Source organism: Ornithorhynchus anatinus, chromosome 14, assembly GCF_004115215.2.
Source record: "Ornithorhynchus anatinus isolate Pmale09 chromosome 14, mOrnAna1.pri.v4, whole genome shotgun sequence".
Classification (NCBI taxonomy): Eukaryota; Metazoa; Chordata; class Mammalia; order Monotremata; family Ornithorhynchidae; genus Ornithorhynchus; species Ornithorhynchus anatinus.
Window position 1 is genome coordinate 27,984,037 of NC_041741.1, and position 15,708 is coordinate 27,999,744.

At 43.7% G+C, this 15,708-nt stretch overlaps 1 protein-coding gene across 1 annotated transcript in view; it reads left to right on the plus strand.

The window, feature by feature from the left end:
* Positions 1–15,708, plus strand: part of TMTC2 (transmembrane O-mannosyltransferase targeting cadherins 2) — a 342,425-nt gene that overhangs the window by 110,294 nt on the left and 216,423 nt on the right. Inside the window, exon 2 of the mRNA XM_029078947.2 lies at positions 9,328–9,898. Within this exon, the coding sequence (XP_028934780.1) occupies positions 9,328–9,898 (571 nt within the window). The remainder of the gene's footprint in view (positions 1–9,327; positions 9,899–15,708) is intronic.

Below are 15,708 nucleotides of genomic sequence, written 5' to 3' on the forward strand. Positions count from 1 at the left end.
AAAAATAAGTATTTTTGTCAGGTCATTTTCATTCACAGAGAAATAAGATGTTTAATGTATACTGTTTTCCTTTCTATTGGAAGGGTCAGGCCAAAGATAGTCTCAGCGGGAATGTGTCCGGGGTATGAAAAGATGGGTGCACAACTAGCACTTTTTTCCAGTGTGTCTGTGGAAATGGAGTTGTATGAATTCCTTATTCATGGTGGTGATCCCTGCAGCAGGATTTCAGCCAGCTCCAGCCGCGCTAAGATCAGAACCTGACTCCTGTTCTCATTTCGTACAGGGTTTTTTTCTCCTTCCGTAACCTGCATTAGGAAAAAAACCCTCACATCCAGACAAAGCACACAACCGTTTTTTCCTAGATTGGGGTCACTTTTGCAGGCAGGCAAGTGTTGGAGAAAGGAATGTTCCCTAATTTAGACTATATTTCCCCCAGCTCTGGCACATAGTAAACACTTAAATATTACAAATATTATCATTATTATTATAACCAGAGAGAGTCTGCCCTTTTTTTATTCCACGGTGCAGCTCTGTCGGCACAGTCTAGAAACGGAGGGGTTTCTAGCAGTTGGAGTTAGTCCCCTACTGGAGTTGAGGCTGAACACCCCGAAACAAGTCATATCTCTCCGAGCACATGCAGGTCCTCGGGGCTGAGACGTTTAGCTGGGAGCATTAGAGCTCAGCGTGTTTTAAGGTTCTAGATGTCCCAGTGTATGGAGCCTCAAGTATAAAGGCAAAAGGTTTTGGGCTTTAATAAGTGTTATATCGTAAAATCATGTTTATAATGATAATGGGCAGAAAATAATTCACACAGGGCAGGTACTGGCTACTATGCTAAGATCAGTAACATTTGCATGTATATCAGGAGAGATGACTTGGTCTATTGTAATAATAATAATAATAATAATGTTGGTATTTGTTAAGCGCTTACTATGTGCTGAGCACTGTTTCTAAGCCCTGGGGTAGATACAGGGTCATCAGGTTGTCCCACGTGAGGCTCACAGTTATCCCCATTTTACAGATGAGGTAACTGAGGCACAGAGAAGTGAAGTGACGGCCCACAGTCACACAGCTGACAAGTGGCAGAGCCAGGGAGTCGAACCCATGACCTCTGACTCCGAAGCCCAGGCTCTTTCCACTGAGCCACGCTGCTTCCACAGGCCTGGGAGCCGGAGGACCTGGATTCTGCCACTGTTCTGCTGTGTGACCCTGGGCAAGTCACTTATGTCCCCTGTGTCTCAGGTACCTCATGTGTAAAATGGGGATTAAAATCCTCCTCCTTCTAATTTACGCCATGAGTCCTCCTGTGAGGCGGGGAATATGTCCAACCTGATTATCTTGAATCTACCTTCGTGCCTAGTACAGTGCATGACACATAGTAAGCGTTCGACGGGACCATAAAAAAAAGAATAAACTCCTAAAATTTGTAGCTTGGAGGCTAAGGCTTTCTCAGAAGAAATGGCACTTTAGAAGTTCCGCTTTCTTGCCGACGTAATGTCATGATACTTTTCCTCTTTACTATTTTGGAGATCAAAAACTAAGGACCCTATACTCTTCAGTATATGAAGACAGGCCTATGAGTCAGAAGGGCCTGAGTTCCGATCCTGGCTCTGCCACTTGTCTGCTCTGTGACGTTGGACAAGTCACTTGACTTCTCTGTGCCTCAGTTTCCTCATTTGTAAAATGGGGATTGAGACTGGGACAGGGACTATGTCCAACCCAATTGCTTGTATTCACTACAGTGCTTAGTATAATACCTGTAAACATTTAACAAATAGTATAATTATTATCCATACTGTAAGCTCTTTGTGGGCAGGGCATGCACGGGCCTAGTGGATAGGGCAACGGGCCTGGGAGTCAGAAGGTCATGGTTTCTGCATCCCGGCTCCGTCACTTGTCTGCTTTGTGACCTTGGGCAAGTCACTTCACTTTCTCAGGTCCTCAGTTCCTCATCTGTAAAATGGTATTAAGACCATGTGGGACAGAGACTATGTCCAACCCGACTATCTGTTACCTACCCCAGCGCTTACAGCAGGGCCTGACACCATAGTAAGCGCTTAACAAATCCTATAAAATAAAATAAACAGGAGGCCCAATTTGTGCATAGTGACAAGGCCTTTAAGGTATTTCCACCGAGCTCTCATTTCTGTGCCGTAGGTCAGGATGTAGCATGGCTAGCTTTAGGTCATTGTGGGCAGGGGTTGTGTCTGTTATATTGTACTCTCCTAAGCGCTTAATACAGTGCTCTGCACACAGTAATTGCTCAGGGAGTATGATTGAGTGAGTGAGTTCTGGAAGACTCAACCGCACTGGGAATCAGAAGGGCCTGGGATTCTAATCCAGATCCTAGATGATAACATGTAGTTGTTTACTGACCCTCATCAACGTGACCATACAACCCAAGTGGGCAGTCACAAATTCAGGGTTTTGTCTTGCTACCCAAAATTCATTCAGTAGTATTTATTGAGCGCTTACTATGTGCAGAGCACTGTACTAAGCGCTCGGAATGTACAATTCGACAACAGAGACGACCCCTGCCCGATGACGGGCTTACAGTCTTGCCCAGAGTTACTCCTTTAGGCTTCTCCCTTTGTTTGACCAAGGTAGAGGCACTACGTTATTCAAGCCCTCCTGGCGCCTTGCATGACGGTAGTTTATGGCGCAGCTGGAATTGTGCCTTTCTGGCCAAGCTGGCAGCTCTTTTCCTTTCACGATTCTACAGATGGACCAGGGCCTCCATGCTGGGTGCGGTGGCCACTGTCGCTTCCTCCTGGGTGGCCCGGAGGACGCTGGATGGGGGTCTGTCTTAAGTGGCCCGCTGGAACTCTTGCTGCTGCACTGTTATCATGCTGGAGAGCCCGGAGAATTATTCATTTATATTAATGTCTGCCTCGCCCCTCTAGACTGCGAGCTCGTCGTGGGCAGGGATTGTGTCTGTTTATCGTTCTATTGTATTCTCCCAAGCGCTTAGTACAGTGGTCTGCACACAGTAAACGCTCAGTAAATATGATTGAATGAATGAATGACTGAATGAACCGGGACCCCCATCCTCCTCTATTGCCCCGGTCAGCCGGCAAGGACCTCGACTCGACTGGCCGGACCCGCGCTAGGCCAGTGCCACTTGGACCAGCTGGTGGCAGCAAGGGACAGCTGAAAGCATATTGAGCCATTTTTGTAGAAATCATGAAACCGTTTTCTTCTCTGCCTTTCCCCTCCCCTTTGCCCCTGTGCCTCATCATGCACTGTCTGGTCATCCTCACAGTAAGTGCTCAATAAATACGATCGAATGAATCCAGGATCGTCTCTCCTTTTCCCGTCTGCCATCTCCCCTCATTCCTTTGGTCTTTCCTCTGTCCCTCTCCCTTCTTCCCTTTCCTTCTGTCTTCCTGCCCTCTCTCTCTAGCCTCCTTACTTTCCTACCACCATTCTGCCTAATTAACCAGACTTCCTCTTATTATTAAGCCTTGTTAAAAGTGTGCCAGTTTTTTCTGCTAGCATGTACTCGTGTGAAAAGAAAATTAAAAACACCAAAAAAACTCTCGGTTCTTAAATCCCAGGGCCATTTGACTCCCCCTGCTTTTTTAAAAAGAATCGGAGGCCCGAACAGAGATGATTAGATAAGCTTAATAAGAAACACGAGGTATCCCAAGGGTTATTTTATTTCTGGATCAGAGAACTTTGGGCAAAGAAACAAATGTGTGCATAACACACAGTATCTTGGAAGTCCAGTGAAAGTATATACTTTTGTCTTTCCCTTCGCCCAAGCCTGGGATGAGATTCCTATTGCTTTCTATGATAAATTAGAAAGTTGCTGGTGGTTGCTCACAAGGTATTTGTAAGTTTGTGTTAGTTTTCAATTAGGGTGTTTTCGCCTAAGCATATCTGTTTTTCATCAGTCCTCTTTATTCTAGTATTTAGAAATACTTTCTTATTTAGGTCTGAGACGGATTTTATTGCAGAGATGTCTGCGTATCCTGTCATCACAGGCAATTCTAGTGAAACTCCCCACGTTTTGCGTGTTTGTTACTGCAATATGTTCAAAGTCTGATTTTCTCAGATGGATATAAACATATAAAGCCTCCCGTAGTTTCACAGACGAAGGGATGCAGGCGGAATATTGACCGGGCATGTTTTTTTATTAGATTTTATACTATGAATGTGTAGGTTAGTTATTGGTTTTATGTAAGCCTGTTTCCTCTCTGAAGGATTGCTAGCACCTTTTGCTGACTTCATTTTCTAAGGCCCCTTGGTATTTAAGAATCTTTTATTCTCGAAATCATTTCAGGAAAGGATCCAATAGATAGATCGATATTGTCAGGATTTCAGGGAAAGTATTTCAGTGTATTTCAGGGAGAGTAGAATATTACGTATATTTTCATGGAAATGAAAGTACCCAGCATCATCAGTCCAGACATTTCTGGGTTCAGAGCAGTCTCCGAATATCAGTTCATTCAAAGGACCTAATGGATAATACCACGGTGTTTTATTTTGGAGCCAAAGGACCTGGTTTCTAATCCTGGCTCTTCCACTTGCTGTCTTGTGTGATCTTGGGCAAATCGTTTAAATTCTCTGTCCCTCAATTGCCTCAACTGTAAAATGGGGATTCAATGTCTGTCTACTTGACTGTGAACCCCATATGGGGCAGGTGGGATCCTGATTAACTTATTCTACCTCAGCGCTTAGAACAGTATTTGACACAAAGTAAGTGCTTAACAAATAGCATTAATAAATGGGTGGTGGGGTGTGTGGGAGGAGCACATCTCCGGAATCACTACTACAGCTCAACTGGAACTCCTGGCTGAAAACCACTTGCTCTGAGCTTGCTGGAAGCATGTAATTGAGGTCTGAAAGGACAAGCTTGGCATGAGACTGTGTGGCACTTCTGGCCTTCCCATCTCTGCTCTCCTCTCTCCTCTCTCTGGACTGTAAGCTTGTTGTGGGTAGGTAATGTTTATTGTTGTACTGTACTCTCCCAAATGCTTAGTGCTATGCACCCCGCCCGCACACTTGGTTCCCCTAATGCTAACCTTTTCACTGTTCCTCGATCTCGTCTATCTCGCCGCTGACCTCTCGCCCCCATCCTGCCTCTGTCCTGGAATGCCTTCCCTTCTCATATCACACACACATAATTGCTGTTCCCCCACTTCAAAACCTTATTGAAGACACATCTCCAAGAAGCCTTCCCTAAGCCTTCCTCTCTTCTTCCACTCCCTTCTGCACTGCTCTTACTTGCTCTTTCATTCATCCTCCCTCCCATCACCACAGCACATATGTATATATCGAAATATATCTGTAATTTATTTATTTATATTAATGTCCGTCTCCCCCTCTAGACTGTGAGCTCGTTGTGGAGACGAATGTGTCTATTTGTTGTTATATTGTACTCTCATTCATTCATTCAGTAGTATTTATTGAGTGCTTACTATGTGCAGAACACTGTACTGAGCGCTTGGAAGGTACAGATCGGTAACAGTAAGTGCTCAGTAAATATGATTGATTGAATGAATGAATGGTAAGTGCTCAATGACTATGATTGAATGAGTGAACAATATAACAGAAACATTCCCTGCCCACAGTGAGCTAGTAACTATGTGAGCTGCGATAATGTCTGAATTATGTGTCGGTTTTTAATTTTTTAAGGATCTGTTGCCTCTTTTGAATTCTTGAAATAGTAGTTAGCCGAGAAAATTATTTTTTCCATCTGTGATAAAGGCAGAAATTATGAACCTTCTTCTAAGATGTGAGACTGTATCTTTTTAAATTATCTATTATTTGTGACTTTCAGAGGGGGGAGAAAACGACCATTCCCTTCAATTGAAAACTCATTCAAAAGTGTTATTTAATAGAGTGGAGCAATTCTTTCACTAAAGAATGTATCACTTGAAAGGTATTACATTGATGCTCTTCATTCAGCTCACTCAGTGTTATTAAGCTTTTCCTTGAGTCCAGGGAGTCTGACTTCTCTTTAATGTATAATCCTTATAGCACCTGGATCACTGCCATCCACTCGGCACTTTTTTCAGGGTGTTGCATTGAATATGATGAAGGCTAATATCATCAGGACACTAGTTAGCCTAGATATCTCTTTTTAATAAACCTCTAGAAGTGAAAATAGCCAAAAGTACATCTAATAATCTTTCCCACCTTCGACTTTGGGACATTGACAAAAGAATGATTTTTTTGGTATGTGCTTCTTTAGAAGTCATTTTTATACTTACATTGCACAAGGTGTCGTGGGCAGGAAATGTGTCTTCCAGCCCTGTGGGATTGAACTCAGAGAAGCAGCGTTGCTTAGTGGAAACGGCACGGGCTTGGGATTCTAATCCCAGCTCCTGCACTTGTCTGCTGTGTGACCTCGGGCAAGCCATTGAACTTCTCTGTGCCTCAGTTACCTCATCTATAAAATGGGGATTAAGATTGTGAGCCCCACATGAGACAGCCTGATTACCGTCTAAGTACCCACACACTGATTCAACCTCTTCCCGATTTAAGGTTTAGGTTCGTGCTGATTATCAATTTGGGATCTCTGTCTTTGTTTTAATCTATGTACTTAATTTGTAGAAATTGGGATTTTATGGGCAATGAGGATTTATGCTTTTTAAACTCGTGTATAAATGAATTGAGCAGGACATCTCTATGATAATGTGTTGGCCTTGCTTAAGAGACTCACCAGGACGAATTTGGTTGGTAGAGAAGGCAGCAGTGAAAATATGAATCTAGTCCATTTCGGAAATGAAAAGCTGAAGGTGGGGCCATTGTACTCGGTAAATGTTGCTGTCAGCCAAAGCTGCATTAACTGAACTAGGTCAGGCTTGTTCCAGAAAGTTTAACTCCTAAGTGTTGACTGCACTAGCCTAATAAATAGGCACATGATACTGAGCTAATATGCTGTTGCTTGTTCAGGCCTATGATTTTCATATTAACATCTAAATGAAAACTTTGGCACAAGAGGCCAATTAGGTATGAGTTCTGAATTATTTAGAGATTGGTTTTCTCCAAGAAAATTGTTTGGTAATTTGCCGCCTTTTCACGTTTCTTTTAAATTTTAATTATAACTCATCAAGTCTTAAACAATTGCTCCTGGGTTAGATGCCGATGAATGTCGGTGAAGAGTGTTTTAATTTAATGGATCCTGAATAACATCTGCTTATAATGTTTTAAAGCCAATTTATATGGAAATTTATTGGAACACAAAGTCAATATGGAGACTTCTAATAGCTCTTGTATCCTAGTCTTTTTTTAAAATAAAAAAACAAAATTCAAAGTCAGAATGTACTGATATAGCATTGGAGCCTCAGTTAATTTGGTCCCTAAACTTGGTTTCCAACTCTTTTCCCTCCCAACCACCTTCTTGCTCAACATCTCCCCTTTGCCTTTATCCCTTCCTTAATAATAATGATGATTATGATTTTGATATTTGTTAAGCGCTTGCTATGTGCCAAGGACTGTACTAAGTGCTGGGGTAGATACAACATAATCAGGCCCCAAATGGGGCTCACAGTTGAAGTGAAGAGGGAGAATAGGTATTGAATTCCCATTTTGCAGATGAGGGAACTGAGGCCCAGAGAAGTTGTCATTTACCAGAGGTCACACAGCAGACAAGTGGTGGAGTGAGAATTAGAACCCAGGTCCTCTGACTCCTAGGCCCCTGCTTTTTGCAGTAGGCCAATCTGCTTCTCAAGTAATCCGTTCAATTAATCTGAGTCTTCTGAGAAAGTGCTTCTTCAATTTTCCCTGCCAGAAAAATACATGAAATAAGGGCTCCTTTGTTTGACTCCTTATTTAAGAACAATTCTTGGTCAGTCAGTTAGTCAGATTTATTAGCTTACAAGATCCACCCTTTCCTCTCCACCCAAATGGCTATCTTACTGGTACAGGCTCTCATAATATCCCGGTTGGATTATTGTCTCAGCCTTTTCTCCGATCTCCCTTCCTCCTGTCTCTCCCCGCTCCGGTCTATTCTTCATTCCACTGCCCGGCTCATCTTCCTGCAGAAACGCTCTGGGCATGTCACTCCCCTTCTTAAAAACCTCCAGTGGTTGCCTATCGACCTCCGCTCCAAACAAAAACTCCTCACTCTAGGCTTCGAGGCTCTCCATCACCTTGCCCCCTCCTACCTCTCCTCCCTTCTCTCTCTCTACCGCCCGCCCCGCACGCTCCGCTCCTCTGCCGCCCACCTCCTCACCGTCCCTCGGTCTCGCCTGTCCCGCCGTCGACCCCCGGGCCACGTCCTCCCTCTGTCCTGGAATGCCCTCCCTCCTCACCTCCGCCAAACTGATTCTCTTCCCTTCTTCAAAGCCCCATTGAGAGCTCACCTCCTCCAAGAGGCCTTCCCAGACTGAGCTTCCCCTTTTCCCTCTGCTCCCTCTGCTGCCTCTCTATCCCCCTTCACCTCCCCTCAGCTAAGCCCCCTTCCCCCCACCTTTCCCTCTGCTCCTCCCCCTCTCCCTTCCCCTCCCCTCAGCGCTGTGCTCGTCCACTCGTTTGTATATATTTTTATTACCCTATCTGTTTTGTTAATGAAATATACATCCCCTTGATTCTATTTATTGCTATTGTTTTAATGAGATGTACATCCCTTGATTCTATTTATTGCTATTGTTTTTGTCTGTCTTTCTACCCCGATTAGACTTTGAGCCCGTCAATTGGGCAGGGACTGTCTCTATCTGTTGCCGATTTGTACATTCCAAGCGCTTAGTACAGTGCTCTGCACATAGAAAGTGCTCAATAAACACTATTGAATGAGTGCTGTGTGCAGAGCACTGTACTGAGCGCTTGGAATGTACAAATCGGTACAGATACAGTCCCTGCCCTTTGACGGGCTTACAGTCGAATCGGGGGAGACGGACAGACAAGAACAATAGCAATAAATAGAATCGAGATAAATAGAATCAAGATGTTGATGACAGTTTTTGTTAAGCGCTTACTGTATGCCAAGCACTGTTCTAAAAACAGGGGAAGATACAAGGTGATCAGGTTGTCCCACCTGGGGTTCACGGTCTTCATCTCCATTTGACAGATGAGGTAACTGAGGCACAGAGAAGTTAAGTGATTTGCCCGATGGCACACAGCTGATAAGTGACGGAGCCGGGATTAGAACCCACGACCTCCGACTCCCAAGCCCATGCTCTTTCCACTAAACCCCACTACTTCTCAATGGTGGAATGATGGACAAGCGTCAGTTGTGAGAGGTCACCGGCCAAAGCTGCGTGAAAAAATGGATCGTAGTGACAGGGGAGAAGCCAATAATTTCAGAATGCGATTATGCTTGCCTACTTGTATAACTTAGTTTTAATTTTTTTGTTGTTTTTTTGTTTTGTTTTTTAGCCGTGCAATCAAGACAAATCAGGATCTCCTCCCCGAAACACCCTGGACCCACATTTTCTATAATGATTTCTGGGGGACCCTTCTGACACACAGCGGCAGTCACAAGTCCTACCGGCCGCTCTGCACTCTGTCTTTTCGCTTTAACCATGCCATTGGAGGTCTCAATCCCTGGAGCTACCATCTTGTAAATGTCCTGTTACACGCTGCGGTTACGAGCCTCTTCACGAGTTTCTCCAGGATACTGCTTGGGGATGGATCTTGGACCCTGCTGGTTGGGTTACTCTTTGCCTCACACCCAATCCACACCGAGGCAGTAGCCGGCATCGTGGGAAGGGCTGACGTCGGGGCCTCTTTCTTCTTCCTGCTCTCCTTGCTGTGCTACGTTAAACACTGCTCTACGAGAGGCTATTCACTGCAGACGTGGGGTTGGTTTGTGGGGGCAGGACTGTGTGCTGGGTCCAGTATGTTGTGGAAAGAACAAGGAGTGACCGTTCTCGCAGTTTCGGCAGCGTACGATGTCTTTGTTTTTCACAAGTTGAAAATGCACCAGATCGTACCTTCTATTTACAAAGTAAGTGAACTTTGGCTCCCGTGGCCTTCAATTACTGAGGAATCTTCTCGGTTGGCCCTCTTCCAAAATCTAATGCACAGATTTGTTACTCTTTAAATAGGGTTTTCGAGCCATTACTAAAATAATTTGGAGGTTTTAGTCAAGCTTGGATAACTCACCTTGCTCGTTCACTGTTTTACCTCAAATGCTGCCATACTCTATACAGTGAACTCTCATTTTAGCCATAGCAGCAGTAATATATTTTTCCTTCTTCAGAATCTTTTGAAAAGCCTGTCCGTATTGATTCTTAAGCTGAACCCATTTCAGCGGAACACATTTTGAAGATTATTGTTTGTTCACGTTGACTCTCCTTCTAGTGAGGGTGATGTCAATCACTCAGTTATATTTATTGAGCACTAACTCTATACAGAGTACTATTCTAAGTGCTTGGGAGAGTACAAAGCAACCGAAATAACAGACATGTTCCCTGCCAATAAAGAGCTTACAATCTGGAGGGCAAGACAGACATTAATATGAATAATTTATAATATGTAATTTAAAGATATGTATATAAGTGCTTCAGCGTTGGAGGTGGGGTGAAATATCAACTGTCCAAAGGTCACAGATTGAAATGATATATTATTTTACATTTTTCTTATAAGCGGTTTGGGAGTTGAATGACTTGGCAATGTAACTAATGTTCACCTATAAGGTTTGGTCTGGCTCTTGTAAACTCACACTATAAAAAAAAAAAATCAATTGCAGTATCTGAGTGTGGAAATATAGTAGATGATTTAGCATGTTTTACTGAGAGAGATTTATTTAGGTTTAGTGAGTGTGGGGGTTTGAGAACTTTAGCCCTTCGGTGACGGGGAATGAAATATCAGAATGACAAAAATATTATCCTGCATCACTATGTCTACCTCATCTCCTTCCTTTCTCACCCCTTTTCCTGTGCTTTAATTCATTTGTTAGGGCTATTCATTTTTTAAAATTTCATGGTGGACATAAATGTTATGGGAATTAAAAACATATCTGACAAGCATTCATGGGTTTTAGTATTGCTCCAGTTTTTGAATAGTCTACTCATTATTCCCGATTTCCTCCTTGTCCATATGTTCTCTAGACTGTAAGCTCGTTGTGGGCAGGGAATGTGTTTCTGTGATTGAATGTGTGATTTATTGTTATATTGTACTCTCCCAAGCGTTTAGTACAGTGCTTCCTTTTTCTTGTCTCCTTTTCTTACTGACTTCATCCCTCACTATTTCATTGTTCTCTTTTTTTTTGAACATTGCTTTCTTTTCTCCTTTTCAATCAGCGATATTTATTGACTACGTACTATGTGCAGAACACTCTACTAAATGCTCGGGAGAGTACTGTAAAACAGAGCAGGTAGACATGATCCCTATCCTCAAAGATAGAGGGGAAGGCATCACTAACAGAAATAAATTACAGATTTGTTCATAAACGCTGTAGGGCCGAGGGCCAGATGAATATCAAGTGCTTAAAGGGTACAGATCTAAGGGCATAGACGAGACAGAAGGGAGTGGGAGAAAAGGACTTAAATGGGGAAAGTCTCTTAGAGAAGACTTGATTTTAATAAAGCTATGAATGTGGGGAAACTGCTGGACTGTTAAATATGGAGGGGGAGAGAGTTCTAGGTCAGAGGGAGGATGTGGACAAGGGGTCAGAAACGAGATAGAAGAGCTCGAGGTACAGTGAATAAGTGGACGGTCAGAGGAGCCAAGTGGGCAGACCGGTCCATAGTAGAAAATCAGTGAGGTAAGGTAGGATGAGCTTAGTGAGTGCTTTAAAGCTGATGGCAAGGAGATTCTGTTTAACACAGAGCTAGATGTTCTTAAGGAGGGGGGAGATGTGGTCTGAACCTTTTTTTAGAAAAATGATCCAGGCAGCAGAGTGAAGTATGGACTGGATTTGGTAGATCCGTGAGTCAGAGAGGTCGAGAAGACGGGTCAAGGCAGGATATGACGATTGCCGGTTTCAGCAAAGTAGCAGTTCCGGTGGAGAGGAAAGGACGGTTTTTAGCGATGCCATAAAGGTAGAACCCATAGGATTGTGTGGCATAGATTGAATATCTGAGTTGAACGAGAGAGTCGAGTTGAGGAAAGTGCCAAGGTTATGGGCTTGTTCTAGGAGAGTATTAGTGTTGTCTACAGTAATGGGAAAAGGTTCCGTGGGAAGATGAGGTGCTTTGTTTTAGACGTGTTTAGGGTATCATCGTCTTTTTCTCTTTTGTCCCGTTCTGTCTCCCGTTACCAATTTTGTCTTTCCCTGCCCTCTACCATTTCTCCCCCTCTTTCCTACTAGCCTTCTTGTCTCTCTTCCAACTATTCTGCTTTCTCATCTCCTATTTATTGTCCTCTCTATGACTCATTTACTCAGTTCCCCGGTCATCTTCCTTACGTTCTTCCTGATCTCCCCATCCCCCAGCCTTCCCGATAAATCTCATGTCTGGCTTCAAGCTTGCAACTCCAGGCAAAAGGCCGACTTAACGATGGGTGCTTTTTCTCCCTTCCTGAGATTGCGACTGGGACAGGATTGGATGTCCACGTTTTTCTGGAACCCGCCCTAGGCATGGAAATAGAATCCAATCTCCACGTACTTCCAGTCTCCAGTTCACCTCGACCTGTGCCTCTCAACTATTGGGCTTGGCATCCCGGTCCCTGGAGCCTCTGTGGATGAATTTCACAGGCTGCAAATGCAACAGCTCGTGAATGGGGGGATGAATGAATGAAAGAGTGTTGGCCTGGGTGGTATTAATAAGAGATATCAGGCCGAGTAAATACTGTTGTTTCAGGTCAAGATAGATTTTAGCTATTGTCACAACGAATATTATTCAGTCGGTCAGTTGTACTTATTGAGCACTTACTATGTGCGGAAGCATTGTACTGAGCTCTACAGTAAACAGTCACGTTTCCTGCCCACAATGAGCTTACAGTCTAGAGAGGGGAAGACAGACATCCATATAAATAAATAAAATTACAGATATGTATATAAGTGCTATGGAGCTGGGAGGTGGGAAGGAGAAAAGTGAATAAGTCAGGGCGACGCAGAAGGAAATGGGAGTTGAGGAAAAGTGGGGCTTAGTCTGGGCAGGCCACTTGGATGAGATGTGCCATCCATAAAGCTTTGAAGGGTGGGGGAGAGTAATTGTCTGTGGGATTTGAGGAAGGAGGGCGTTCCAGGCCAGAGGCAGGATGTGAGCGAGGGATCGACGGCGAGACGGGTGAGTTTGAGGCGCAGTGACGAGGTTAGCGCTAGAGTAGCAAAGTGTGCCGGCTGGGTTGTTGAAGGATCATTTGCTGACTAATTTCTATTCTAGCTTTAGCCCAGTTTTGACTCGAAACAAGACCAGCATAAAGTGACTCTGGCTTTCGGTTTCTTTGCAGAGCTGAAACTTGTTACATGTTTGCAAACCTCAATGGCATTTTAGGCAAGCCCTTTCCTCCCTCCCTGAAGACATAAGGGAATTATGGTTTGGGGCAAATGCCAGTAGTGAGCTGGCACTTCTTTCTCATTTGGGCTTTTATTTTTCTCTCTGAATTTTCAGGTTCACTTAAAGGGGAAATGGGATAAAATCAATATGAATGACCTAAGCAAGGTAGAGAATTGATATTTAATCCTTAATGAAATAAAAATTGCTAATGTTTCTACTTAAATGCTAGACAGTCACTTCTGGGTTTCTGCTCTGTGAGGAGGCATTTACCTTTTAGATGGAGCTCAAAAAGCATGTAGTCCTAAAGTTGTTTATGATTTCAAATAATGCTGTGAACTGAAAGGATATCTCTGATGTACTGGGAATACTGGGAGCAATATAGAATTTGAAGGATTGCTTTTTAATTTCCAATCAAATAATCAAATAATTCTCTGGACTAGGTTCAAATAGAATAACTAGTTTTCCCTTAAAGCCGAAGATTAAATGTTTCAATATTCCTGGTAGTTACTCCTTTAGCTGTAATAATAATAATGTCGGTATTTGTTAAGCGCTCACTATGTGCCGAGCACCGTTCTAAGCGCTGGGGTAGACACAGGGGAATCGGGTTGTCCCACGTGGGGCTCCCAGTCCTAATCCCCATTTTACAGATGAGGTAACTGAGGCACCGAGAAGTTAAGTGACTTGCCCAAAGTCACACAGCTGACAGGTGGCCGAGCCGGGATTCAAACCCATGACCTCTGACTCCAAAGCCTCTATCCACTGAGCCACGCTGCTTCTCAGCTGTGTGATTATTATGTCAGTTTGAAATGCCGAGACTTGAACTTTACTTAACTTTCTCTGGTTTGTGAATTTTGTCCAAACCAAGATTTTTTTTTTTCCCGCTAAACTTAGCAACTCAACACGTGAATAATTTTATACTACTCTAAGCTTATCGGTTAATGTATACCATTGCTTTTATAGGCTAAGAAACATTGATTTGCTTTACAGAATATAAATCATGGAACTCACTCCCATGTCCAGATTAGGTGCAAAGCCTTTTCTATTACAAACTGAATAAGTTTCAAGTGCACCCTTTGAGTCTGTATAATACATTAGCGAGACCTTCACAATTGAAATTAGAAAAGCTGAAGGGAAGAAGAAAAAAAACCAGTGTGGTAAGGCAGGTAATTATGGAAATGATGCAAATTCACAGAGGCTTAATTCTTTTATACCAGCATGTCTAACTTGAGAACTGTTCCATTAATTACATTTGCAGTGTTCAATCTTCTGTCCAATTAGTACTACAAAAATAATCTAAACCATTATGCAGTGGCATTTCCTATTTGGGGAGTTTAGATAGAGAGGGTAGCCGATTCAGAAAGCAGATTGAAAAGTGAATACCGTCCATCAGTTTTCAGCCTCTGTTGACTATGATGTAGAGATGCACATTAGCACATGCAAGATCTCTGTTTTCATTATTTAATCTGTAGGTTTTCAAACGTTTTAGTTGCCCACACCATCACTTATCCCCATGTGATCTCTCCTCTCCTTCTCTTCCCTACGTCGTCTCGCTTAGTTCTCCCTTCCATCTTTCTCTCCCCAACTTCCCCAATATGCACACTCCACTCACACCCTTTTTTGAAATCCTACCTCTTTCACATCCTACCCCCTCCTGCCCCTCCTCCGATCCCACTTTCCCAATTCTGCAGGCACCCTTCCCCTCAAACGCTCAGAGAAATACTCTCTATGCAAGCAATTACTGGGGCAGGTGAGAGGAGAAATTGCTTCTGATGGCTCCTCAGAATTCACAGTTCTTACTGGTCCCCAGGCCCCGGAGAGTTATGGTTTTGAAATGGCTTCTTTCAGGGCAGTAGGAGTTAACGGCCGAAGCGGAAGCAATATCTCCATTCAACTGTCCTAACTGCCATCCCTCCGCCTCTGGCTCTGGCCACCAGAACCACGTCATGGAGGCCTACAATAAGCAACTAAGCAGTGATAAAGAGTTACTTCGGCTGCCGCCTCATTAGCCTTACCCCCTACAATGCTATGAAGTTCATCTCCCCCCACTCCTCCTTAAGGGGTATCTACATCCTGGTTAAAAACTGGTTTCCTTGGGAAGCAGCATAGCCTAGTTAGCGAGGTGGAAAGAGCAAGGCTCCATCAGTCAGAGAATCTGGGTTCTAATCCCAGCTCTGTCACTTCTTTGTTGAGTGACCTTGAGCAAGTCGCTTAACTTCCCTGTGCCTCACTTCCATCGTCTGTAAAATGGGGAGTCAATTCCCGTTCTCCGTCAGACTGTGAGCCCCATGTTGGGCAGGGACTGTGTTCAACCTAGGTTTCTGGAATCTACCCAGACACTTACTACAGTGCTTGGTTGTAGTAAACACTGAACAAA